General features: G+C 41.5%; 1 protein-coding gene across 1 annotated transcript in view; it reads right to left on the bottom strand.

The window, feature by feature from the left end:
* LOC124788914 (venom carboxylesterase-6-like) overlaps positions 1-26,894 on the bottom strand; it is a 145,834-nt gene that overhangs the window by 2,208 nt on the left and 116,732 nt on the right. Inside the window, exons 8-9 of the mRNA XM_047256197.1 lie at positions 16,190-16,331; positions 9,586-9,721 (exon numbers count right to left, since the gene is read on the bottom strand). Of these exons, the coding sequence (XP_047112153.1) occupies positions 9,586-9,721; positions 16,190-16,331 (278 nt within the window). The remainder of the gene's footprint in view (positions 1-9,585; positions 9,722-16,189; positions 16,332-26,894) is intronic.

Genomic DNA, 26,894 nt, shown 5'->3' with positions numbered 1-26,894 from the left:
TTTTTAGGTTACAGATTACACAATACTATGCTACAGTAAACATTAGGAATTCCTCCAAGACTACTAGAACAGTCGAAGCTAAAAGTAAAATTTTTTGGCTAAAAATGCAAACCCCAGAATTTTATAAACAGAGACGTATAATGTTGACGAAAGCTACACAGATCGAACTGCTATTGAAGAGACGTTATTAGATCTAAAGTTTAATGAAACGCATCAAGTTATTTCAAGCAGGACTAGACAATAATGACTAGACATGATAAGAAGCTCAGAGAGTTGCGTAAAAAACCTACACACGCATTCACTAACAGAGTAGCTAATTTAACTGAGACAGCACTATCAAATAAAAGCTTACAGTATAACTTACAGTAAGGGATCAAGTCAGGTGAAGTAATACAAATTATTGTTGACAAAGAAATAGCCACTAAGAAAGCCAAAATGGAGAAACAACAGGCGTTTAATGCGATCAAAACAAATAAAAATTTTAAATAATGCAAATAGGATTTCATATACTTTCAAAAAAGTAAATCGAATGGTAAAGAATGAATTTTCGCGTTAGCAAGGCAAGTGCAATGAAAGTAGGTTAAAGGAAAGTGATCGTCATCATTAATGACAACTATTTTCTAAATAAGAAAATTTTTCGTAGCAAATAATATAGTTGAAGCTAAGAAACACCCGAACACAAACTTCCATAACACAATAGGAACGAAAGGAAACAGAGTTTTTTTGATTTGAGACTACGAAAAATTCAGTGAAAGCGAATGTGTTTCTTTACCACATTTGCGCTCCTAAATTAACAGACATCCACGTAAATCAATACGTGGCGTAATGGACAACAGATCCTCCCTCAGCTAAGAGTTAAACTAGAGGCTTCGATAAATGTTGAAAGATTCGAACCTCTTTAAAAATGAGACGCAGGAGTGTGTAGCAGTGCTGAACACCATGTATTCCAAGATTAATTTCATTTTACAGCTTTAAGACAATAGCTTCACATACTCGTACATCAAACTATTATGATATGAAATGACAGGTCCAGCTTAAGTACGTATAGGAACGTGGCTAGTAGAACGTTATAATAATGTTGTGTCATGCCTTCAGGAAAGATTCAGGTTACCATTTTTCCTCAGCATCTACATTTACATCTACATGGAAACTCTGTAAATCACACTTAACTGCCTGCCAGAGGGTTCATCGAAACCCCTTTACAGTAATTCTCTGTTATTCCAATCTCGAACATTGCGCTGAAGGAACGATTACCTATATCTTTTCGTGCGATTTCCATTATTTTAGCATGATGGGCATTTCTCCCTAGGTCTGCGTCAACAAAATATTTTCGCATTCGGATGAGAAAGTTGGTTATCAAAATTTCGAGAGAAGATTCCGCCGCAACGAAAAATGCCTGTGTTTTAATTATGTCCACCCGAAATCCTGTACCATGTCACTGAGACTCTCTCCCTATTTCGCGATACTAGAAAATGTGCTGCCCTTCTTTGAACTTTTTCAATGTAATCCGTTAAACCTATCTGGTAAGGATCCCACACCGCGCAGCAGTACTCCAAAAGAGGACGAATAAGGGTTGTGCACGCAGTCTCTTTAGTAGATCCGCTACATTTTCTAAGTGTCCTGCCGATAAAACGCAGTCTTTGGTTAGCCTACCCCACAATATTTTCTATATGTTTCTTCCAGCTTAAGTTGTTCGTAATTGTAATTCCTAGGTATTTAGATGAATTTACGGCCTTTAGATTTGACTGATTTGTCGTGTAACAGAAGTTTAACGAATTGTTTTAGCACTCATGTGAATGACCTCACACTTTTCGTTATTTAGGGTCAACTGCCAATTTTTCCATCATGCAGATATCTTTTATAAATCATTTGCAATTTGGTTCGGTCTTCTGATGACTTTATTAGACGTTAAACGATACCATCATCTGCATACACAGGCTGCTTAGGCTGCGTATTGATCCGCCCAACATAAAAAAGAACTAATCACGCTTAAACAAATAGCTATCACAAATGGATACCATGAAAGCACTGTAACCAATATTAACAATAATCTAAATAAAAGTTACTTTCGAACGATAATAGTAACGCACAATATGAGAATAAAGTTAAGATTAAGTTCGTTGCAATGCCCTTTATGATAAAAATGAACATATATTTCGGAAGCCGAATGTCAGGTTAGCCTTCAGAATATCTAACAGTAATAGAGCCAGGAGAGAATAAAAAGGACACAGACTCTGACGAATATAAGTTAAAAGGCGACAGTTGTGAAAAATACTATATCGGTCAGATAGGGCGGCCCTTCGTCACGAGATACAGGGGGCACACCAACAGCAGCAAGAAAATCACCTTTGTGTTCCATCCGAGGAATTACGAACTTCAAGTAGCAGATATACGGTAGGATATGACCGTCCTCCACATCTCTCAAAGGGAAGAAAACATATTCCCTTATAAGAAACACAAATTTATAGTAACAACAAAAGAGCCCCAGCAGAATTCCGCAACGACAAGTTAGAATTCAGTCAGAAAAACTTTTCTTCCTGTTTCGCTGATTTTATTTACTTTTATGAAGCGATGAAACTTATGTGACTGTGGGATGTTAAAATGATGGTAGACCTTAGCACAAACCAGTAGTTTTTTGTTAGTACCGACTAAAAGTTGAAAATGTTTTCGTTGTGCTATAACTTCTACTGCTGTCCACCCTGTACCACGCTATTTTCCGATAGGTTCAACTTAAAACACGGAATACGCTGTCGATACTGCTCTTGTGCTTTTACTGACAAGCCCTATCCCGATAGATTTTATTTGAATTACCAGTTCGATGTACGTCATCAGTATGTAATCTTGTTTTGACGCTACGCGTTAACAGAGATCGTAGCATGATTTGACCTAGATCTTGAGCTACTCTGTAAACGCACACTGGCCCAAGGTTTCTTGTAACCACAGTTCCGCTACAGCTCTTATTAGAACAAATACTGGCAATGTTCATTAACCAATAGATTATAAGCTAATGATACCACCTCTGCAACTGAACACTTGCATGATGACGTGATAGGAGAAGAAACACGCCTTTATATAGAAGAGACAGGGCATCCAGTATTAATACCTAAATTTAAAAGAGCTCTGTACGACTTAAGCTCGAATAAAGCAGAAGGGATAGATAATATTCATCAGAATTTCTAAAACCATTGGTGGAAGAGCCAACAAAACGACTACTCACACTGGTATGTAAAACGTATGTCTGGCGAAGTACCACCTGACTTCCCGAAAAAGCATCTTTCACACAATTGTAGATATAGTAGGAACTGATAAGGGTAAGAATTTTTCGCACAATCAGCTTAACCACTCATGCATCAAACTTGCTGACAGGTATAGTATACACAAGAATGGAAAGGACAGTTGAAGGTGTGTTATATGCGAATCCACATGGCTTTTTGGAAGATAAAGGCACCAACGAGACAATTCTCACGTTGAGGTTCGTAATGGGAGCAAAAAGCTGCAGAAAGCGTTCGATGACGTCAAATGCCGCAACATGTTCCAAATTTCGAGGAAAATAAGGGTACACAATATGTACAAAGAGACAATAAGGAACGATAAGGGTCTAAGACCCAGAACGAACTGCTCAGAATACACGTGTGTAAGACTTGGACGTTTTCTTTTTCCTCTAGCGTTCAATCTCTAAATCCAAGATGCAACGAAGGTAATAAAAGAAAGGTTAATGAGTAGAATTAAAATTCAAGCTGACAGTATATCAATGATAAGCTTGACTGGTGACATTGCTATCCTCACTGAAAGAGAAGACGATTTACAGGATCTGCTGAATGGAATGAATAGTCTAATGAGTACAGAATATGGATTGAGAGTAAATCGAAGAATGGCGAAAATAATGAGAAGTAGCAGAACTGAGAACAGCGAGAAACTTAACATCGGTGTTGATGGTCACGAAATAGATGACGTTAATGAATTCCGCTACCGAACTGCAAAATAACCACTGACGGACGGAGCAAGGATGACGTAAGAAGCAGACTAGCACTGGTAAAACGCTTTGCTGGCCAAGAGAAGTCTACTGGTATCAGACGTAGCATAGGCTTTAATTTAAGGAAGCAATTACTGCTAATGTACATTTGGAACACAGAATTTCATTGTAGTGAAACTTGAACTGCGTGATAACCAAAAAGAAGAGAATCGAAATATTTGAGATGTGATGCTACAGAAAATTGTTGGAAATAAGGTGGATTGATAAGGTACAGAATGCAGAGATTCTCCCCAGAATCGGATAGGGAAGGAATATGTAGAAAACACGGACAAGAAGACTAGAGAGGATGGTAGGACATATTTTAAGGCTTCATGCAATAACTTTCAAGGTACTAGAGAGAGGTGTAGAGTATAAGACCCGTAGAGGAAAACAGAGTTTGGAATACATCCAACAAGCATTAAGGACCTATTTTGCAACTACTGCTCCGGGATGAAGAGGTTGGCACAGGAGAGGAATTCGTGGCTGGCCGCAGAAATCCAGTCAGGATACTGATGAAAAAAATTGTAGTGTGTTCTTGCCTCACAAATTTTGAGTTGTACATGTTATTTTTTTCTGTCGGCAGCTGGTGGTCTTGCGGTAGCGTTCTCGTTCCACGCTCACAGGGCCCCGGGTTCGATTTCCGGCGGGCTCACGGATTTTCCCAGCCTAGAGATGACTGGGCGATGTGTCGTCTTCATCATAATCATTCATTCCCATTACGGTAGAAGGGAGGCAATGACAAACGACCTCCGCTAGGACCTTGCGTGGTCGGCGGTGCGGGTCTCCCGTATCGTCTCCCTACGATCCACGGGGTATGGAACGTCATCATCATCATCATCATCACGTGTTATTTAATTCCTCGGCTTTACTATGGCACTGTACTATTTGATTTTACTTATTAGGTACACTCATTATTTTATCTGGACTTTCCATTACATCCGTCCATATGAACAGAATTTTGTAAAAGGTATTATCTTACACACTTTGTATGATATTGTTGTGACAGAGCATTGTAAGTCATTTTGAGATTTAAGTACCACTATCCGGTGTTATAGCAACATAAATGTTTGTCACTGAGTTTTTATATACAACATGCTGTTATAGATCAGAAAATGGCAATTCGTAATGCTCGAACTAGTAATCCTTTAATATATTAGTATGGCATTCCTGGCAGATAAATAAAGAATTTTCATAAGAATACTATGGGACAAATTTTTAGACCGCCTCCTCCACTGAATGAGCATGTCGGATTAACTACGAATAAAAAGAAGTTGGATTGATCCGTTCGATGCCCTTGACGTCACTTTTTGGCTGATGAAATTGTAACCCTATGTTTATTGCTTGCGTTTGGAGTGAATGTGTGTGTGGGGATGGGAGGTGGAGGATGGCAGAGAGAGAGAGAGAGAGAGAGAGAGAGAGAGAGAGAGAGAAAGAGAGAGGGGGGGAGAGAGAGTTGGTAGTGATTTCAGTTCACCCTTGATATTTTGACGAAAATACTTGTTTAAGTCCGGAGGTACACATAAAAACATCATCCGATATGGTGCTAAGCACATTCGCTGAAAACTGTATCGAGCAGTTAGTTCATGAGTCCACTCGAATAGTAAACGGTTGTGAAAACACACTTGACCTCTTAGCAATAAATAATCCTGAACTAACAATGAGCCTCAAAACGGATACAGTGATTAGTGATCACAGGGTTGTCGTAGCGAGACTGAATGCTGTAACTCTCAAATCCGCCAAAAATAACGAAAAATATATCTGTTCAAAAAAGTAGATAAAAATTCGGTTGATGCCTTCCTGAAAGACCACCTCCAATTATTTCAAATTAAAATTATAAATGTAGACCAGATGTAACTTGAATTCAAAGAAATACACTGGTGTCCAAAATTAATGCAAGAAACGGAAATTTCGCAAGGTTGCGTTTACTGTGCCACAAAACGGTACAAACAGGTGGCATCAAAACAGAAATAATGTAAAAAATACAGAACGTAAACAACTGCAACATACATAACAGTAGACGAAAATGTTCTTCGTTTTTTCCATCTTAACTTCATTACGGGGTGTGATCACCTACGCCATCAATACAGGCCTGACAACGAGGAAGCATGTTGTGAATAACGTCATCAATGTCATGTTCAGGCAAAAATGACCATTATCCCTACAGAGCTGCTCGCAAGAGTTGGAGAGTGGTTGGTGGACTTTGGTGCGATGTAACTCGTCTCCCTACTGTATGCCAGACACGCTTTATGGGATTAAAATCGGGAGAGCGAGCAGATCACGCCATGCGTGCAGCCGGTCGGAGTGGCCGAGCGGTTCTAGGGGCTACAGTCTGGAACCGCGTGACCGCTCCGGTAGCAGGTTCGAATCCTGCCTCGTGCATGGATGTTTGTGATGTCCTTAGGTTAATTAGGTTTAAGTAGTTCTAAGTTCTAGGTGACTGATGACCACAGCAGTTAAGTCCCATAGTGCTCAGAGCCATTTGAACCATTTGAACAATGCGTGCAGTATCTTCGGTTTCCAAGAAAACATCAACCACTCGTTCTCTGTAAAGTCAAACACTATCGTCCACCAATACGAAGTCTGGGCGCACAGCACCTCGCATCAACAGTACATGAGATCCCAAGACCTCGTACGATCCCTGACAGTAGTCACCAAATCGGGACTCATCTGTGCAAAGGATATTGGCCCACTGTTCGGCTCTCCAGGTGGCATGTTTACGACTACACTCCAGAGGTCGCTAATGACCACTGAAGTTGTGCGCCCTAAAACCACACTCCAGAGGTGCAGACGCGTCAGAGGTACAGATACAGCAAGTCTCCGAGAGTAAAGGCAGCTCTGTCGAAGCCGCCTCTACACCTCGATACGACATGTCCAGTGGATGCTCCGAGGTCATATGCCAGCTGCTGCGCAGTACTAAGGCGGTACCGTCGTGTCCTTATAGCCAGATAATGATCCTCTCTCACCTGGTCTTCGGGATACAGTTTCGGTCTCTATAAACTGTCGCCACATCCGAGAAACGACAGAACGATCACGTTAAGCCATCGGGCCACATGAGTTTGCGACTGTCCTGCTCCCATTCTTCCTATGGCCATCCAACGTAGACACTCTGGTAGGCGTCTTCTCTGTGCCATACTGCTCCGTCTGTAACTGTGTACACAGCGACTGCGGATGTGGGGCTACCCGGCAAAAACTACTCCATTTGATAGGTGCTCTGACGACATCGCTGGCGTGGTTTTCCTTTGACCGAAACGCTGTCTTACTTACAGGGAACGATAGTACGGACATCTGCCGACGGTTTGTATGATTATACTGTAAATTAGACACAGTACGGCGAAATAGAGGTTTATTGTTTTAATTTTGGATACCAGTGTAGTATCGACAGCAATTTAGAGATTTATACCAAATAAATTCACAAACAACGTAGCTGATCCCCCACGTTAAACAAAAAATGGCCAAAACACTGTTGCAAAAGCAACGAAAGAAGCACGAAAAATTTAAACGAACGCAAAATCTCCAAGATTGAGGATCTGTCACAGAAGCTCGATACTCAACGAGGACTTCAGTGCGAGATACTTCTAACAGTTTGCACAACTAAACTTCGTCTGGAACACTAGCAGAAAATCCAGAGAGAGGTTGGTCGTACGTTAAGTATTCTAACGGCAAGACACAATCAATGCCTTGTCTGCGCGATAGCAATGGAAATACTATCGCTGACAATGCTACTAAAGCAGAGTAGCTTAACAAAAGGAGACGAAGTAAATATTCCAAAATTCGAATCAAGAACAGCTCCTAACATGAGTAACTTAGAAGTAGATATTCTCGAGGTATTGAAGCAACTTAAATCAGCCGACCGGAGTGGCCGTGCGGTTCTAGGCGCTACAGTCTGGAGCCGAGCGACCGCTACGGTCGCAGGTTCGAATCCTGCCTCAGGCATGGATGTGTGATGTCCTTAGGTTAGTTAGGTTTAATTAGTTCTAAGTTGTAAGCGACTGATGACCTCAGAAGTTAAGTTGCATAGTGCTCAGAGCCATTTGAACTTGAAGCACTTAATAAAACCAAACCTCTCGATTCAGACCGTTTGCCAATTAGATTCTTTTTAGAGTATGCTGATGTAATAGCGCCATTATTAACAATCATATACAAATGCTCCCTCGATACAAGATCCGTACCCAACGGCTGGAAAGCTGCATCACTGACGTCGATATGCAGCAGGATTGTGGAACATTACGAAATACCTCTGAGAGAACGGTTCATTTGGACATAATCAAAACGGATTTAGAAAACACCGTTCTCGTAAGACACAAGTATCTTTTTACTCACAGGAAGTGCTGAGTGCTATTGACAATGAATTTCAAATTGATTATGTATTTCCATATTTCCAGAAGGGGTTTGACACTATAGTTCACAAGCGGCTTGCGTGCTTATGGATTATCGTTTCAGTGGACTAGACTCGTGATTTGTGCTATTGACAATGAATTTCAAATTGATTATGTATTTCCATATTTCCAGAAGGGGTTTGACACTATAGCTCACAAGCGGCTTGCATGCTTATGGAATATCGTTTCAGTGGATTGGACTCGTGATTTCTTGTCAGAGAGGTCACATTTCGGAGAAATTGACGGAAAGACATCGTGTAAAACAGAAGTGATTTATGGTGATCCCCAAGTTAGTGTTATAGGCCCTCTGCTGTTCCTTATCTATATAAACGATTTAGGACACAATATAAGCAACCGTCTTAGGTTGTTTGCGTATGATTCTGAAGTCTACCGTCTACCTAAGTCATCAGAAGATCAAAACTAACCGCAAAACGATTTAAAAACGCCTGTTTAGTGCGAAAATTGGAAATTGACACTAAATAGTGAAAAGTGTGAGGTCATTCACATGAGTGCTAAAGAGAATCCGTTAAACTTCAGTTACACAATAAGTTAATCAAATCTAAAGGATGTAAATTGAACTAAATACCTAGGAATTACAATTACGAACAAGTTTATTTGGAAAGAAACATAGAAAATGTTGTGGAGTAGACGAATCAGACACTGCGTTTCATTGGCGGAACACTTTGGAATACTGCTGCGTGGTGTGGGATCCTTACCAGATAGGATTAACGAAATACATCGAAAAGCTCAAAAATAAGGCAGCACGTTTTGTACTATCGAGAAATAGGGAGAGAGTGTCACGGAAATGATACAGGATTTGGGGTGAACATTATTAAAACAAAGGCGTTTCCGGTTGCGGCCGGATCTTCTCGCGAAATTTCAATCGTGTTCTTCTTGTATAAGCTATTCTGTAAATGTTAAATAAGAGTTCGCACATTTTGGTGCAATATTATCTTCAAATTCCTACTAATGCGTTGGAAATACGGCAGTCTGTAGCTTTGACTTACGTTTTGATAAGATTTCACAGTTCTTACAGCTACTGTAGAATGGTGTTCATTAAGCCTGATTGACTGACAAACGTGTTAACAAAAGCTCCGTTATGAATAAGAGGTGAGAGAACTTCCAAAAACAATGGAAGATGGTGCGAAACTGTGAGGAGAGCACGGTGTTCTTAAAAGAGAACATGTGAGTACTTACCCAGTTCTTGCGAAGTCCGTCCACAGTTTAGTCATGACTTTAACCATCTGCATGTCGTTCTCAGGCCTCTCGCCAATTATTGGAAGATATGTGTTGTTTGAGAATAAGTATAACAAGTCTTCTGCATGACAGATACCTGTAACATATTATAAAATTCCACGATAAAGAGTAGGTGGCATAGGTGATGGCATATGTGATGGGAACTGCGGATAAAGATTTCGGATTCCTGCACATCATGTTACTTATGCAAGTAGGCTACATAGTAATGATTTTAATCTCTGTGCGTGTGGTACCGTACTGTCTCATTTTCTTCGTGTTTTATTTATGATACGGTGTATAGAAGTAGGTACCGTTGTTGTAACAGAGTCGTTCCCGAGTTATTCGACAATGCTAGCAAAAGGCGCAAGACACGTTTCGTAGCTAATCACGTGTTGTCCGTAAATTTCCTACTGTCTTGTAGCGTCACTACCCAATCTTTTAGCAAAAGTAATAACAAGAAGTTAGAAAGCTGCCGTGAAGAATTGTATTAGCAGACGCAGCCAGCAGCTGCAGTCTGGCGCCATGTGAGTCCAAATAAACAGGTCGATGTCACCACACCATGGCAAGCCTCTTGCTTTGGGTAACGTGACTAGGGGCCCGGTTTTAGTGTAACAAATGCGCCCTGGAGCGATGTAAGTATGTTTGAATTTTGCGCCAGAAGCACTCACGTCGCTGGAGTCCAGCAGCACTTTCACGACGTAAGTGACTCGCCTGACAGTGAGACGAATGGTCATCGGCAGCAAAAGCCGTCGGTTCGAGACCGGGCTGCGACTGAGTTCCTCCGAGGACTTAGAAGGAAATATTCCGAAGTGTCAATAAACGATCTTGATGAAACTTAATGGGAATGTAGACGGAGCAAAATAGTGTAATACGCATTTATTTGTTTGTGCCCATTTTCACTCTTAAGGTGTAAAACAGACCCCGAAACGTAATTTGGAATTTTAGGTTTAGAGGGAATATCTTCGAGACGATGGTACGTAAACAACGTTTTTCATGTAAAAGTCGATATGTGCTTAACGTTCCTGAAAACTGTATAAGTAATTGCAAAATACCACACCATCTTAAATTAATTATGGAAAAAACTTTTGTTACAACATAAATTACACAAACCACATACATCCCTGTGTAATGAAACTGGTTTCAGAAATACCATTACTAGCAATTTTGGCATATCTAAAAAAATGGTTCAAATGGCTCTGAGCACCATGGGACTTAACATCTATGGTCACCAGTCCCATAGAACTTAGAACTACTTAAACCTTACTAACCTAAGGACATCACACAACACCCAGTCATCACGAGGCAGAGAAAATCCCTGACCCCGCCGGGAATCGAACCCGTGGCATATCTAATTAAAGTATCTAAATGTTCATTACAGTTCTATTTATTTTGTTTACATTTGTTTATGTTTTATATCGTTATTTTACGTTTTGCATCCATGTTTTTTTTGTTTACCATTTCACATGCATGTATTTTATTAATCGAAAATAATAAGTAACTCATTACTATGATAAAAAATATATTCAATAACGATAATCTGTAAGAAAATGCTTAAAATGTAAATTTTTTTATACTATGCACATAAAGTGAATGACTTTCCTCCAGGTGGGATTCTCAATGGAGAAGACAATATGAAACAAAATTTCGTAGGATTTAGAATGGTCACTGGTGATCCTCTAAATATCCTGATTTGTCAAGCATTTTCCAGTACATTGGTGAGCCTTGAAGAAGCCTTGCTCTACCAAGTGGTAGAGCACTTGCCCGCGAAAGGCGAAGTTCCCGAGTTCGGGTCTCGGTCCGACACACAGTTTTAATCTGCCAGAAAGTTTCATATCAGCGCACACTCAGATGCAGAGTGAAAATCTCATTCTGGAAACATCCCCCAGGCTGTGGTTAAGCCATGTCTCCGCAATATCCTTTCTTTCAGGAGTGCTAGTTCTGCAAGTTTCGCAGGTGAGCTTCTGTAAAGTTTGGAAGGTAGGAGACAAGATACTGGCAGAAGTAAAGCTGTGAGTACCGGGCGTGAGTCGTGCTTCGGTAGCTCAGTTGGTAGAGCACTTGCCCGCGAAAGGCAAAGGTCCTGAGTTCGAGTCTCGGTCGGGCGCACAGTTTTAATCTGCCAGGAAGTTTCATATCAGCGCACACTCCGCTGCAGAGTGAAAATCTCATTCTGGAAACATCCCCCAGGCTGTGGGTAAGCCATGTCTCCGCAATATCCTTTCTTTCAGGAGTGCTAGTTCTGCATGTTTCGCAGGAGAGCTTCTGTAAAGTTTGGAAGCTAGGAGACGAGGTACTGGCAGAAGTTAAGCTGCGAGGACGGCGCTTGAGTCGTGCTTGGGTAGCTCAGATGACAGAGCACTTGCCCGTGAAAGGCAAAGTTCCCGAGTTCGAGTCTCGGTCCATCACACAGTTTTAATCTGCCAAGAAGTTTCAAGCCTGAGCGTAGTTTGCCTGTTCCTTCAGAACGGCCGTCTGTCGTTAATGTATTCGAACTTGTCGACCCTGGGAAGAATAAATTAGTTGTAGGTGGTGACGAATTACACGTTCCTTGGGATTTATGTGAGACGCAGGATAATGAAGTTGGAATGAATAATGTAGAAGCACCAACTCGATATCCAGCGGAATTGTGGAGTCTGAGGTAGCAGAAATAAGTGTGGGCAGTACCGAAGTCATTACATATGGAGATGTCAAGAAGGGTGATTTAAGTACAGTAGTATCTGCCCCATTGGGAGTTGTGTTGAAGTCAGGAACCTTGAGCTAGAAGCAGATGTGCTGGTGATTTTTGCGTCGTGCAAAGTGATATCGCAAACGATGTTATTGTTTTAGATACTACAGGGCATGCACAAGCAGTTGCTCACAGTTGTGTTGCAATTGTAGCCGCGGAAACGGTACAGGCTCATATATATCCTCAGAAGCAAGGTGAATGGAGGAAAACGAAGAACAGACGAGTTCATAGAGTGATTAACCTAGTCAACAGGCAGAATCTGTTGAGTGTATGCCGGAAGTTCAGAATGTAGCGCGAGCACTAGTACTGGCTCACAGACTTGCAAGGGAAGGTGATAACTTGCGCAGCGAGCTGTTTACAGCGCCCATGAAGTATGATCTCAGAGATGAGTATGAAGTGGGTGAAGGATGCAAGCGAGCCTGAAAATGAACATTCAGACTGGACACCATACCAAAGTTACCCTTCGGTGATAGAAAGCAGATGCCAGTGTAGAGCTGTCATGAGTGCGTCTGTTGTACAAAACAAACCAGTCAAAGCGTGTACAAATAAATTAAGGGATATGGTGCATTGTGTAGTGGCACCAGCGACCAGAAGTTGTTTTGGCTGAGCAGGAGTACAGCAACACAAAGCATTTCAAGGAGAATTCTGTTTGTAAAAGGGCGAGACAGTGGCAGCCATAAGCGATACTATTCCACTATATATTGCGAATTGCATAGCAGTGTGCGGTTTTGAGAATATGTTGTGTTCAGAAGCGTAAAGAGAACTGTGGTCGCAATAACACAGTTGCGAAAATTATTCCAAAACACAAGATTGAAAAACTAACTGATAGATAGACGAAATGCCAGCCTTAAGTATTTGATGAAGCCAGGTCATGTTTTGTTGATACTGTTGTGTTATGGATAATTTATTGAGAATGGAAGAGTGCCATTTTTAGTTTGTATGTGTGAAGCTTTTTTTCCCTAAGCGTGGCTCATGGCAAGAGACCTAACCCTGAAACACCTGTATGTTTTGTAATATTCTAGCGAATAAGCAAGGCAAGGGTACTTCGAGAGATGTTGTGAGGTTAAGCATTACAAGAAAGAGACAGAAAATAAGTTCAGGGTGTTTTTAATGATTAATGTACGGAAGTTTATAGTAATTAAGAGTAGCCAATCTAGGAGTATAAAGTTGTTTTACAGATTAAGGGTAAATGTAATTTCAATAGGGAACCAGGGCAAAGCAATAGAAAGCCGCCATAAAATACTACATTGGCAGCCGCAAGTCAGTAGGTGCTACGTGGCGACATGTGTGTCAGAATAAACATAAACGAAAGGAAATTGTGAGATGAGGCCAACCACGCTCAGCGGAAAACTGCACTCTGCTATTGTAGTAACTGCTGCGGGTTTGTTACGGGAAACGTGTCTAGGTGCCAGGTCTTAGGTAAACAGGTGCGCCCTGGAGGGATATAAATATGTTAGAATTTTGAGGCACAAGAATTCCTGTCGCCAGAGTCCAGCAACACAACGAGAACGCCAGGGCCAGGGCGAGCAGCGAGATGACTAGGCATTACTGTCAGAAACCATGGGTTCGAGACTGAGCTGCGCCTGTCGCCGCTAGCACTGAGCTCCTTCGCGGAGTTAGTACCGCAGCACCATCAACCTGCCGGCAGCATCTGCTCCCACCAGCACTGAGTTCCCTCCTCGGAGCTTAGTGCCACAGCGCCAGGCACTGTCCGACTCCCGCTAGAGAGCAGTGGGTCGAGTCCCACGCGCAGCTGTCTCCGTGAACACGTGCAGAGCCGGGAGTCATATCGGGCACCATCGCTGACGGAGCAGTATTTTGTCACTAAGACGTCACGACCATGGCCTGCAGAGGCCACTGACCCTCCACGGCTGTGCCATCAGTGTTGTGGGGCTCCTAGGCAGCACCCTCTCACCAGGACGGAAGCCGCCGCCTGTACGTCAGTGCCAGCCAAGGTCAACAGAATGACGCCGTTTCTGCCTCGCTGAATCATGTCAAAGCATGTACCGCGATAGAATAACAGCCTTCTTTGTTGAAACTTTCTGGCAGATGAAAACTGTGTGCCGGACCGAGACTCGAACTCGGTAAGTTTGCCTTTCGCGCGGCAAGTGCTCTACCAACTGAGCTACCCAAGCACGACTCACGCCCCGTCCTCACAGCTTTACTTCTGCCATTACCTCGTCGTGCTTGGGTAGCTCAATCGGTAGAGCACTTGCCCGCCAAAGGCAAAGGTCCCGAGTTTGAGTCTCGGTCCGGCACACAGTTTTAATCTGCCAGGAAGTTTCGTATCAGCGCACACTCCGCTGCAGAGTGAAAATCTCATTTTGGAAGCCTTCTTTATTGTCAATTGTGTTTCCACCGGGTCGGCCGTCGGGCCTGCGACCACCACTTGCGCCTCCGAATGCAACTGCGCCCTTGTCTGTCCCTGCAATGACTGCCGTTCATCCAAACCCAGTGGTCACCGATAAGGTGCTTATTGTCTGTGCATACGCTGCGTTTAGCCAAGTACAATGTAAAACCACTGGTTTCCATGAAGACTCGTCTTGCTATGAGCAAGCATCATTTTCATTTATGTATGTTTTACATAACTGATAAATATTTGACTGATACAAATGTACAATATTAGATTTGCGTCTAGAGAGACAATATAGTGAAGACAGAGGAGAGTGGGAGAATTTTAAATTGTGTTTCTTTCTGGAACAATAAAAAAGCAGCAGCTTCAGCTATTTGACGACAACTGTATGTACTTGGTGTCTGATTGTATTTTATCACTGTACAATATTTTAAGCTTTAAAGGATAACTTTCTAATGAAAGTAATCTCCTATAGTTAACATTCTACATTCGTATATGTTTTTAAATACATGCTCTGTAACAACACGAATACTATCTGAAGTCGCGACTAACATTCGTAAACTACAATGTATCTCGTTTAGGTAGCACATACTGGTTAAGAGGATAACTGACTGAAAATGCTTAAGGTATACTTCACGTACTCAAACAATACAGAACACATTCGTTGTGCATGCCCCACTATACGATAGGAGAACATTGTATGTGTCCATGAAATTTGTTGTTTTACCTTGCTATACTGTGCATACAACAGCAGGCAAGTAGCAATGACCGCATTTAAGGTTTATATAAAAATATTAAGCCTTTCTACTAGTTGGTCTATGGATGTTGTAGAGAAAGGAAGCCTAAATTAACCAAAGTGAAAAAGTTCAATCATCGATGTTACGACGTACAAACACGTAGTGTAAACTAGTTGTTACGGTATTGGAAGATTACACATATTTTTAACAAATAGTACTCGTTCATCGACATATCTGTCAAAGGGTCACGCAGCACTGCAGACAAACAGAATTCCGTCATTCATTTACACCGTTTTCCTAAGAAAGGTCTTCTCTTCAGCATAAAGTGCCATAAGAAATTATACATTTGAATATTAGATATGAGCCTGTCTCTAACTAAAGTAGCCCTATCAACACTAAAGCAAATGGCATTTTTTCTTCTGAGCATAATTCAAAAATTGTATTCATAAGAAACAAAATTTATTGGAAAAAAGAAATATATCAGTATGCTATATCCACTGTTCCTCCCTGTTTGATGCACGAATACTGACTTTGGAAAGCAACTAAAATTATCATATCTCTCACAATGTGAATCTATACAGAAAAGAAAATATGTGTTTTTAAATTAAGAACATTTTAAAGTAATTTCATTTCAAACATTAATTAACGTTCTTTTAAACAAGTACCGTCACGATCTTTAGTATAAAGCCTAGATTGGTTAAAAATTCTTATTTCTCTTCAGCAATTAAAGGATCTGCTTTATCTTCTTACCGAAATCTTCTTGTATTCCCATCATATGATGCATCCGCAGCTTCCCTTTATATGAAAAGAGATAATAATAGACCGGAGCTGTGTCTTTATATCTCCTAATAGCTTCATCTGTGTTCCAGACAAAGAAGGCATCCGAAAATAACTGAAAAAGAAAAAAAATGAAAATTTTAGCGGCAATAATGGATACTATATGAATAACCATCAAACTGTCTCTGCTATTTATTTGTCACTTATTGTGTTATGAAATAACTCTGTTAATATGTGACATTCCCCGGAATTCTCTTTGACATGCCGCTGACTGGCATTACTTCCCATGAAAGGGAAATTAATGAAACATTTTCGGATAAGTTAAAAGACAATATTAAGTCAATAGGAGAAAAATATGTATAATGTTCTACAAGCACAGGCGCTGCGCAGATCGCACGTAAATGGTATGTAGTTTGTATTTCGACATCTTAGGCATCCTTTTACACAGCATAGAGCTTTGTTATAAAGCTAACACTGAAATAAGTGCTGTCTTAATTGGAATAACGTACTTAAAGTACGGAAGCAATATATTTCATGTCCAGTGAAATAGCTAAATTTAAGCGACCCAGGTCTCGTTACAGCTGGCTAAACCCAACAGAATGCACCTAGCAGTGGCCAATTTTCTGGCATGTAGTTAGACTCAAATACTGAACAGGGCAGTTACATCATATTGATCATTGCACAGTTAGCTAGTTCATTGGTGGTTGTGAAGCATTGTTACAAGCCAACTTAATATATTTTCCCTAAGGGGTGACTCTGAAGATAGCAAAGACAAATTGTGCCAGACAATGAAGACAAAGTTCTCTAAATAACACCCTGGGTACTAAGGAAAGAATTGGATAGTTCACAGTGGAAACAGGAAGCTAATACAACAAGAAGACCGAGGCAGGTGCGAACTAGAACGGAAAATCGGGAGTATGTGCACGCAAAGCCATGTGCCCAGGTGAGTATGTTGATGATCTATCTCAAGAGAATTGTTGTTGCTAAGTCGTCTCAGTGAGATACCTTATAGTTGTTATAGCTGTGCATTTCCACGATCAGTAGGTAACCGTATTAATGCTGACTTTGCGAACAAATTCCTGCTCCAATCCAGCTAACAGAGGGTGTAGCTGCGAACTTAAGCAGCATAAATACAGTGACAATGTTACGATTTTCGTCTCTGTTGCATTACGACCAGTCAGTATTAATAATTATTAATGTTTAAGTAACTATTACCATCCTTTCGGGATTGAGTACCGCTATGTTGGTTTGATTGCTCAGTGCGCTGGAGACGAAAGGTACGTTGTCGCCACGTGCAAGGGCTAAAAATGGCGGTCTTCCGGTTTTCCCGGTCTTCCCGGTTTTCTGTACATTTACACGAAAGTCCTGCGCCTGTCTTACCACCAGCTGCCTCACGCCTGAGCCATTTCTACTTCTTTTACATTAACACAGTTCAGTTACTTAATTAAGGAAAGCCACCCCAAGTCGACAACTGTCCTAAGACACTCAGTGCATTGGAGTATGTACTTCATTGCATGACTCCTATTTGTGTATCTCGTATAATATGGTCTGAGATGACAAAAGTCGTGTGATACCTCCAATATCGTATCGGACTTCATCTTGCCTGGCTTAGTGCATCAACTCCACGTGGCTTGGACTGAACAAGTCGTGGGAAGTCCGCTGCAGAAATAATGAGCCATGCTGCCTCTACACCCTCCCATAATTGTGAAAGTGTTGGCGGTTCACGGTGTAGTGCACGAGCAGTGACCTCGATTATGTCCCGTAAGTGTTCGATGGGACGCATGTCGGGCGGTATGAGTGGACAAATCATTCATTCAAATTATGCAGAATGTTCTTCAAACCAATCACGAACAATTGCGGCCCACTAACATGACATCGTTGTTTGGAGACATAAAGTTCATGATTAGCTGCTGATGGTCTCCAGGTACCGAAGATAAACATTACCAGTCAATGATTGGTTCAGCTGGACAGTGGACCCAGTTCGTTCCATGTAAACACAGCCCACAGCCACCACCAATTTGCACAGTGCCTTGTTGACAACTTGGGTCCATGTCTTCGTGGCGTCTGCGCCACACTCGAACCCTACTATCAGCCCTTATCACCTGAAATCGGGGCTGAGTTGACCAGGTCACGGTTTCCCAGTTGTCTAGGGTCCATCTCATATGATCATGAGTCCAGGAGAGGTACTGCCGGCCATGTCGTGCTGTTAGGAAAGGTACACCCGTCGGTCCTCTGCTACCATAGACCGTTGACACCAAATTTCGATGCGTTATCCTAAGGGATACGTTCATCGTACGTCTCACATTGGTTTCTGTGGTTATATCACGCAGTGTTGCTTGTCTGTTAACACTGACAGCTCTACAGAAGCGCCACTGCTGTCGGTTGTTACCTGAAGGCTGACGGCCAATACACTGTTTGCGGTGAGAGGCAAAACCTAGAATTTAGTATTCTTGGCACACTGTTGACACTGTGCATCTCGGAATATTGAATTCCCTAACGATATCTACATCTACATCCATACTACGCAAGCCACATGGCAGTGTGTGGCGGAGGGTACCTTGAGCACCTCTATCGGTTCTCTCTTCTATTCCAGTCTCGTATTGTTCGTGGAAAGAAGGATTGTCGGTATGCCTCTGTATGGGCTGTAATGTCTCTGATTTTATCCTCATGGTCTCTTCGCGATATATACGTAGCAGTATACTGCTTGACTCCTCGGTGAAGGTATGTTCTCGAAACTTCAACAAAAGCCCGTAAAGAGCTACTGAGCGTCTCTCCTGCAGAGTCTTCCACTGGAGTTTATCTGTCATCTCCGTAACGCTTTCGCGATTACTAAATGATCCCGTAACGAAGCGTGCTGCTCTCCGTTGGATCTTCTCTATCTCTTCTATCAATCCTACCTGGTACGGATCCCACACTGCTGAGCAGTATTCAAGCAGTGGGTGAACAAGCGTACTGTAAACTACTTCCTTTGTTTTCGGATTGCGTTTCCTTAGGATTCTTCCAACGAATCTCAGTCTGGCATCTGCTTTACCGACGATCAACTTTATATGATATTCCTTTTTAAATCACTCCTAATGCGTACTCCCAGATAATTTATGGAATTGACTGCTTCCAGTTGCTGTCCTGCTGTATTGTAGCTAAATGATAAGGGATCTTTCTTTCTATGTATTCGCAGCACATTACACTTGTCTACATTGAGATTCAATTGCCATTCCCTGCTCCATGCGTCAATTCGCTGCAGATCCTCCTGCATTTCAGTACAATTTTCCATAGTTACAACCTCTCGATATACCACAGCATCATCCGCAAAAAGCCTCAGTGAACTTCCGATGTCATCCACAAGGTCATTTATGTATACTGTGAATAGCAACGGTCCTACGACACTCCCCTGCGGCACACCTGAAATCAGTCTTACTTCGGAAGACTTCTCTCCATTGAGAATGAAATGCTGCGTTCTGTTATCTAGGAACTCTTCAATCCAATCACACAATTGGTCTGATAGTCCATATGCTCTTACTTTGTTCATTAAACGACTGTGGGGAACTGTATCGAACGCCTTGCGGAAGTCAACAAACACGGTATCTACCTGGGAACCTGTGTCTATGGCCCTCTGAGTCTCGTGGACGAACAGCGCGAGCTGGGTTTCACATGATCGTCTTTTTCGAAACCCATGCTGATTCCTACTGAGTAGATTTCTAGTCTCCAGAAAAGTCATTACACTCGAACACAATACGTGTTCAAAAATTCTACAACTGATAGACGTTAGAGATATAGGTCTATAGTTCTGCACATCTGTTCGACGTCCCTTCTTGAAAACGGGGATGACCTGTGCCCTTTTCCAATCCTTCGGAACGCCACGCTCTTCTAGAGACCTACGGTACACCGCTCCAACAAGGGGATCAAGTTCCTTCGCGTACTCTGTGTAAAATCGAACTGGTATCCCATCAGGTCCAGCGGCCTTTCCTCTTTTGAGCGATTTTAATTGTTTCTCTATCCCTCTGTCGTCTGTTTCGATATCTACCATTTTGTCATCTGTGCGACAATCTAGAGAAGGAACTACAGTGCAGTTTTCCTCTGTGGAACAGCTTTGGAAAAAGACATTTAGTATTTCGGCCTTTAGTCTGTCATCCTCTGTTTCAGTACCAGTTTGGTCACAGAGTGTCTGGACATTTTGTTTTGATCCCCCTACCGCTTTGACATCAGACCAAAATTTCTTCCGATTTTCTGCTAAGTCAGTACATAGAACTACACTTTCGAATTCATTGAACGCCTCTCGTATAGCCCTCCTCACACTACATTTCGCTTCACGTAATTTTTGTTTGTCTGCAAGGCTTTGGCTATGTTTATGTTTGCTGTGAAGTTTCCTTTGCTTCCGCAGCAGTTTTCTAACTCGGTTGTTGTACCACGGTGGCTCTTTTCCATCTCTTACAATCTTGCTTGGCACATACTCATCTAACACATATTGTACGATGGTTTTGAACTTTGTCCACTGATCCTCAACACTATCTGTACTTGAGACAAATCTCTGAAAGCTGCTTTTTGTCACTTTTGCTAAACAGAAAAATCTTCCTACCTTTTTTAATATTTCTATTTACGGCTGAAATCATCGATGCAGTAACCGCTTTATGATCGCTGATTCCCTGTTCTGCGTTAACTGTTTCAAGTAGTTCGGGTCTGTTTGTCACCAGAAGGTCCAATATGTTATCGCCACGAGTCGGTTCTCTGTTTAACTGCTCAAGGTAGTTTTCAGATAAAGCACTTAAAAAAGTTTCACTGGATTCTTTGTCCCTGCCACCCGTTATAAACGTCTGAGTTTCCCAGTCTATATCCGGCAAATTAAAATCTCAACCCAGAACTACAACATGGTGGGGAAATCTACTGGAAATATTTTCCAAATTATCCTTCAGGTGCTCAGCCACAACAGCTGCTTAGCCAGGGAGCCTATAGAGACATCCAATTACCATGTCTGAGCCCGCTTTAACCGTGACCTTCTCCCAAATTATTTCACATTTCGGAATGTCCCATGCATCTAGCTTCAACTACCATTCTGCATTCAAATTATGTTAATTGCCTTTCCACATGAATAACCTGAGTACAGATCTCTGCTAACTCACTGACCTTTTATATCTTGTGTATGTGATACTGCCACTGTCTGTATATGTGCATACTGCTGTCCCATGTCTTGTGTCACTTCAGTTTAATATAAACGGATCCTCTTAAATGTGTTTACAAGTACACAAAGCAACATTTGGAGGATTAAGATATATAGGACTAAGTGATCAAACATCATGATGAATTACACAGTATATTTTATAAATGAGCCGTATGAGAAACATTTAAAGGTATGCAACATGTGGTAACAACACATATCACGACTTTATTTATAAAGGTGCCCCCGTTTCTTATAGTTATGCTGTGGATAAATCTTGCGCCCTATAACAGGGACTTCTCATAACCGTGAGGTTCCTATTGAGCAGTTACAATGTTTACCATTAACTGTTACCTGCAGCTGCACTCGCATATCAATAGCTTTCATATGATGAGGAATGATGGCTAAGAAAGCTACCGTAAGTACAATAACACCAGCTGCCTTCATGTGTCTGGCAGATGGGGTAAGCACAGTTCGTGATGTGCGGCATGCTCCGCTCCCCCCCCTCCCCCCCCCCCCCCCCCCCAAGCTGTCTCTAAGCATAATGCGCACGAGCAGTGCATACAGAGGGGCATGGGGAGAAGTACAACAAATAGGGTGCAAGTATGGATTAAACCCACTGAGGATTGCATAAACATTGTATCCATCACTTTTGACTGTATCACGTAGCATAAATCAACCAATAAAAGCATTTTCACAAATATAATAAAGATCAAAAGTCAAAGAGAAAAAAGCTTTTTCAAAGAGTAAATATTCGTTCCCTAATTCGCGTAATACTTTAAATCAGCAAGTACCTTGTTCTACACACTTTCTAAAGTAGCATATGTTCTGCCTCAGCGTTCAAGCTACCTACATACAAAATTGTATCAAAATCGGTTCAGCGTGTTAATAGTGAAAATGTAAGACAGGATCACTTCCACATTTATAATATTAGCATGGATAATACTTTCAATTACAATATATTTTTTCCCTTGTCTGATTTTGATGAAGTGAAGCCTAACGGTGCGCAAGCTACACTAAAGTTACAAAATTGCGTCTGAAAACCCTAAGAAGCGAATTAGCGCTTTCACACAGAAAAACAGAGAGGTACTACGGTTTCAGATTTTCTTCGGTATCCGGTTTTTATGACATAAAGCCTACACGGTGCCCTTAAATATACTGAAGTTACGTGCGATAACTTCCTAAAAAGTCATTTAGTAGTTTTGATGAACCTTGTGCAAACATATTGAAAGGCATTCACGACCGATTTACAGATATATTATTAGAATATACTATCAATGTGCCACTGAGTGCCATATCGTCAAAATTTCCATAAATATCAAGCCCAATTTTAGTCCTGGTTTGCATCACAAAGGACAAAAGCGCAACCCACATCTAAATACTGAACTTCAAGTCAACCTGTCAGGGATTACACTTTATTGTCTCTTCTAGGTTATGTGAAGTTAGAGATGTGAAGTTAGAGATCACAGGAGGAGGGAGGACCTACTGGTATGCACAATGTGATGAAGTTTAAAAAACTATTTAGCTACCATGAAAACATTTATTCACAACGATTGAGCGTGTTCCTGAACTGCATTTGGACATGGGAAATATACAGGGTGAGCCACCAAGAATAACTCCCAAAGTGTGACAGGAGTTGAAAAGATTGTGGGACAAAAGTTTGGGGTCGCTTCAGAGATATGAAGATCCACCTTGTTTCTTTTTTTTCTTTTTCTTTTTCTAAATGGAATGCTATAGTTTGATATTTGTTTTCTGATAGCCGCTATCGAGACGAATCCAATGATGTGTAACAATAAGGTGTTTGAAGGCCAACGAAGGTCACAAAGGTTGCATGAAATTTCATTTACAGAAGGTGCTCGAAGTGATGACCACTGGTATCAATGCAGTGCTACAATAATGGATTGAGTGTTATTCCTTATCACATCAGCACTTATCGAAGCAGATGCTCTGACAGTTCTCTCTAACATATCTTCAGGCGTAGTTGGAACGTCTTTATAAGCAATGTCTTTTACGAATCCCCACAAGAAAAAATCCAGAGGCGTCAAGTCTGGCGAACGAGCCGGCCACGACACATCTCCTTCGCGTCCAAACCGTAGGTTTGGGAATTGTCTCTGAAACTCATTTCTAGTCATCACCGAAAAATGTGCCAGACACCCATCGTATTGATACAACATTCTGTTCATTGTTCATAAAGGTATTTCTTCCAATAACAGACCCAATGTTTCTTGCAGGAATGTGGTGTACTTCCTACCATTAAGATTTCTTTCGATGAAATCGGGGCCTATAATTCTGTCCTCCTGAATCCCGCACCATACATCCACCGGCCACGGTTTATGGTATGCAATTTGCCGCAGCCAACAGGGATTTTCAGTAATGCATGTTATGCAAATTAACATTTCTATATTAGTGACTGTAGCCTCGTCAGTAACCAAAATCAAATTAATGAATGGGCCATCCTTCTGAAACTGAAATTGAGCCCATCGGTAGAATTCAATGCGACGCATACAATCCGTACTAGATAATTCTTGGTGTAGACTGATATGGTAAGGATGGCATTTAAGGCGATGCAGATTACGAACAACACTACTCTGCCCCATGCCAGATTCCCTTGCGATTCTCTAACACAAGGCTCTCGAACCACAGTGGCAAGAGTACAAATTTGCGTTTCCTCGTTAGTAACTTTCCTTTGCTGGATATGTTTCCGATGCGTTAAAGATCCAGTTGTTCTCAATTTATCGTACTCATATTTACATGTACGACGTTTATGGTGAGTACGTTGAGGATGTCTTTCGACGCATGAGTCTCCAGCTCTCACTGAATTTTGTTGGCATTCTCCATAAATGAGAAGCATATCGATTTGTTCTCCAAAGGATAATTAATACCACTCAATCCATGATAAGAAGATTGCAGCACTGCATTGATACCAATGGTCATCACTTCGAACACCTTCTGTAAATGGACGTTCATGCCACCTTTGTGACCTTCAAAGACCTTACTGCTACACATCGTAGGATTAGTCCAGATAGCGGCTGTTAGAAAATAAGCACCAAACTGCAGCATCCCATTTAAAAAAACAAAGTTGACATTCATATCTCTGACGCGACACAACCTAACAACAAAAAACCAATGGCCCCGTTGTCCTAAGCAACATTTGTTCCACAAACTTTTCAGCTACTATCATACTTTCGGAGTTATTCTAGGCATAGTTAGTGACTCACCCTGTATGAGAAACCTAACACTATGGTTCGTTATAAACTGTAGTAACTGAACGAAAATTATTACTCAATAAGGATTGTGTTGACTAAAGAACGCAACTTGGACGAGCAGTTGTTCACATCCAAAAACATTCAGAATCACAAAACAACTAAAAGTGAAATTCAGCATTCTCTATTTGCGACTGAATCGTTAAGTCGAATAACAGCTAACTTCGGAGACGATTCGTGAATCGGGACCGATTAAAGAACAAATTCGGTTCTGTCTGAACCTAAGTGGTAACCGAAATGTCTCTCGCGAGAATTTCGCACCACTTCTAACGATAGAGGTTAAGCATTGTATCTAAGTGGTAACCGAAATGTCACTCGCGAGAATTTCGCACCACTTCTAACGATAGAGGTTAATCATTATATAAATCTCAACTCAAAACTGAACTAACTCCCAGCCAATATTGCCGTTCAGGTACGCACAGAAGCAGCAGGTCATAATTACGAACTGTCAGCTGCGACTTATCTGCGTCGAAGTAATTTGTGACTGAACTCTAAACTGTCTCTCCTCTGTGTACAGAGAGCGCACTGACCAACATCAAGGTGAGTTTTCCAGAAATAGCAGGCGTCTCCTCCAGTCAGAAGGCAGGAAAGACAATGCCTGGTTCATTCGCCTCAAAATGTTCCACTGGTTTTAATGTCCAAAAATTCGAAAAAAGTCGTACGGTCTGAAAGAGCCAGTTGCGAGAGTTTCCGATACGAAAACTCGCGAAGGTAACGTTCCCACGCCCGCTAGACCGGCGACTCGAACCAGCTTTGAAAATTGAACTGCCATTCCCAAGATTGCTAAGTAAATATGTACCAAGACTGAATACTGTATGTATGTATTTATACTCTGTTTTCCTTATGCTATTGCCTACTGTGCCAGTGGATGTTTTCTTCTATTGTTAGGCTACAGTATAAGCTGTGTTTGCATTTCAATATTTTTAAATCAGTTTGTATTTTAGCTGGGTAGTGGTCGTGGGCTATTAATGGTCAGTAAACGCGCTAAGGGAGCTGTTACATTTTACTGTTCCGAACATGTTGTTTTTATAGTTTCTGCTTGTTTTTTCTATGTGTTGTGACTGACAAGTGTTGCATGTGAGTCCATATATGTCTGATCACTTGAACTTATCTCTGGGTGTTTTCTGTGTTCTGAGATTTTTCTGTGTCGTGTTGTCTGTCCTGTATCATATATCAAGTATCTGCTGCTTGAATATTTTGCCTATTCTGTGTAAAATTGTGTTATTGTAGATGAACATGTGCCGTTAGTTTTGTACGTATGTTGTTGCTCTGTTGCGTCTTGCACGTGGGCATTGTGTGTGTGTGTGTGTGTGTGTGTGTGTGTGTGTGTGTGTGTCTGTGTATGTGTGGGTGTGTTGTATTCCTGCGTGTTGTGTAGTGTCTTCTGTGTATAAGGCAAGTTCATTCCTTTCCCATTTACTTATTTGTTGGTTCGGCTTGTCTATGATATGGGTATCATAGCCATTTTCCACTGCCATATTGTTTAATTTGTTTATCTCCTTTGTGTAGTTCTGTTTTCTTATGGTTTTCCTGTTTAAACTATGAAGCATGAATCTGAAGCTTGCTTGTTTGTGTGCCAATGGGTGCTTTGACAGTTTGTGAATGGTGCTCCTTATGGATGTCGGTTTCCCGAATATTATCATGAGCAGAATTTATTTTTAGTAAATTTTAATAATACAGTGCATCATCTGTTCCTGTCTCTAAAGTGAAGTTAATTTTTTAGCTTTGGATTTTTCTGTGGCATTCTTTTCATCCGTACTTTTGACAATGTATTTTAATGTTTTTCAGTGTTTGTTGAATGTTTTTCTGGTACCTTGCTGTTGAGTCACTGGTGAACTGCATATCAGGCGGACCTCATATCCTATAATTTTATTGGCAAACACGGCCAGTGCAAGCGCAGTAAGTCCAAATGATGAATAATTCTTAGAATAGCCGTCACGGTAACTGAAGGCCATTCTCCTGATTCAAAAAATTTTGTCCTAAGAGGTGTGAGCGAATGAGAGCAATGTTATATGCGCCGAGTTCGCAGGATCCTTAACTGTGCCCTTTTTAATCCATGTACCTGGATATTAAAACTGTTGCAAAGCGGTGTGTAGTGTCAATATGTCGGTGCGTGAGAGACTCAGCAAACTGAAAGCACAAATTCGATGAGTTCGTCCACACACGGATCACTCTCTCAGCGTGGCAATGCCAGAGAATACATGACGCTGCGAATGTGCAACAATCCGAGGAACCGCGCTGCTGCTACGGTCGCAGGTTCGAATCC

Source organism: Schistocerca piceifrons, chromosome 3, assembly GCF_021461385.2.
Source record: "Schistocerca piceifrons isolate TAMUIC-IGC-003096 chromosome 3, iqSchPice1.1, whole genome shotgun sequence".
Taxonomy (NCBI): Eukaryota; Metazoa; Arthropoda; class Insecta; order Orthoptera; family Acrididae; genus Schistocerca; species Schistocerca piceifrons.
This window is presented reverse-complemented; position numbering and strand designations above follow the sequence as displayed.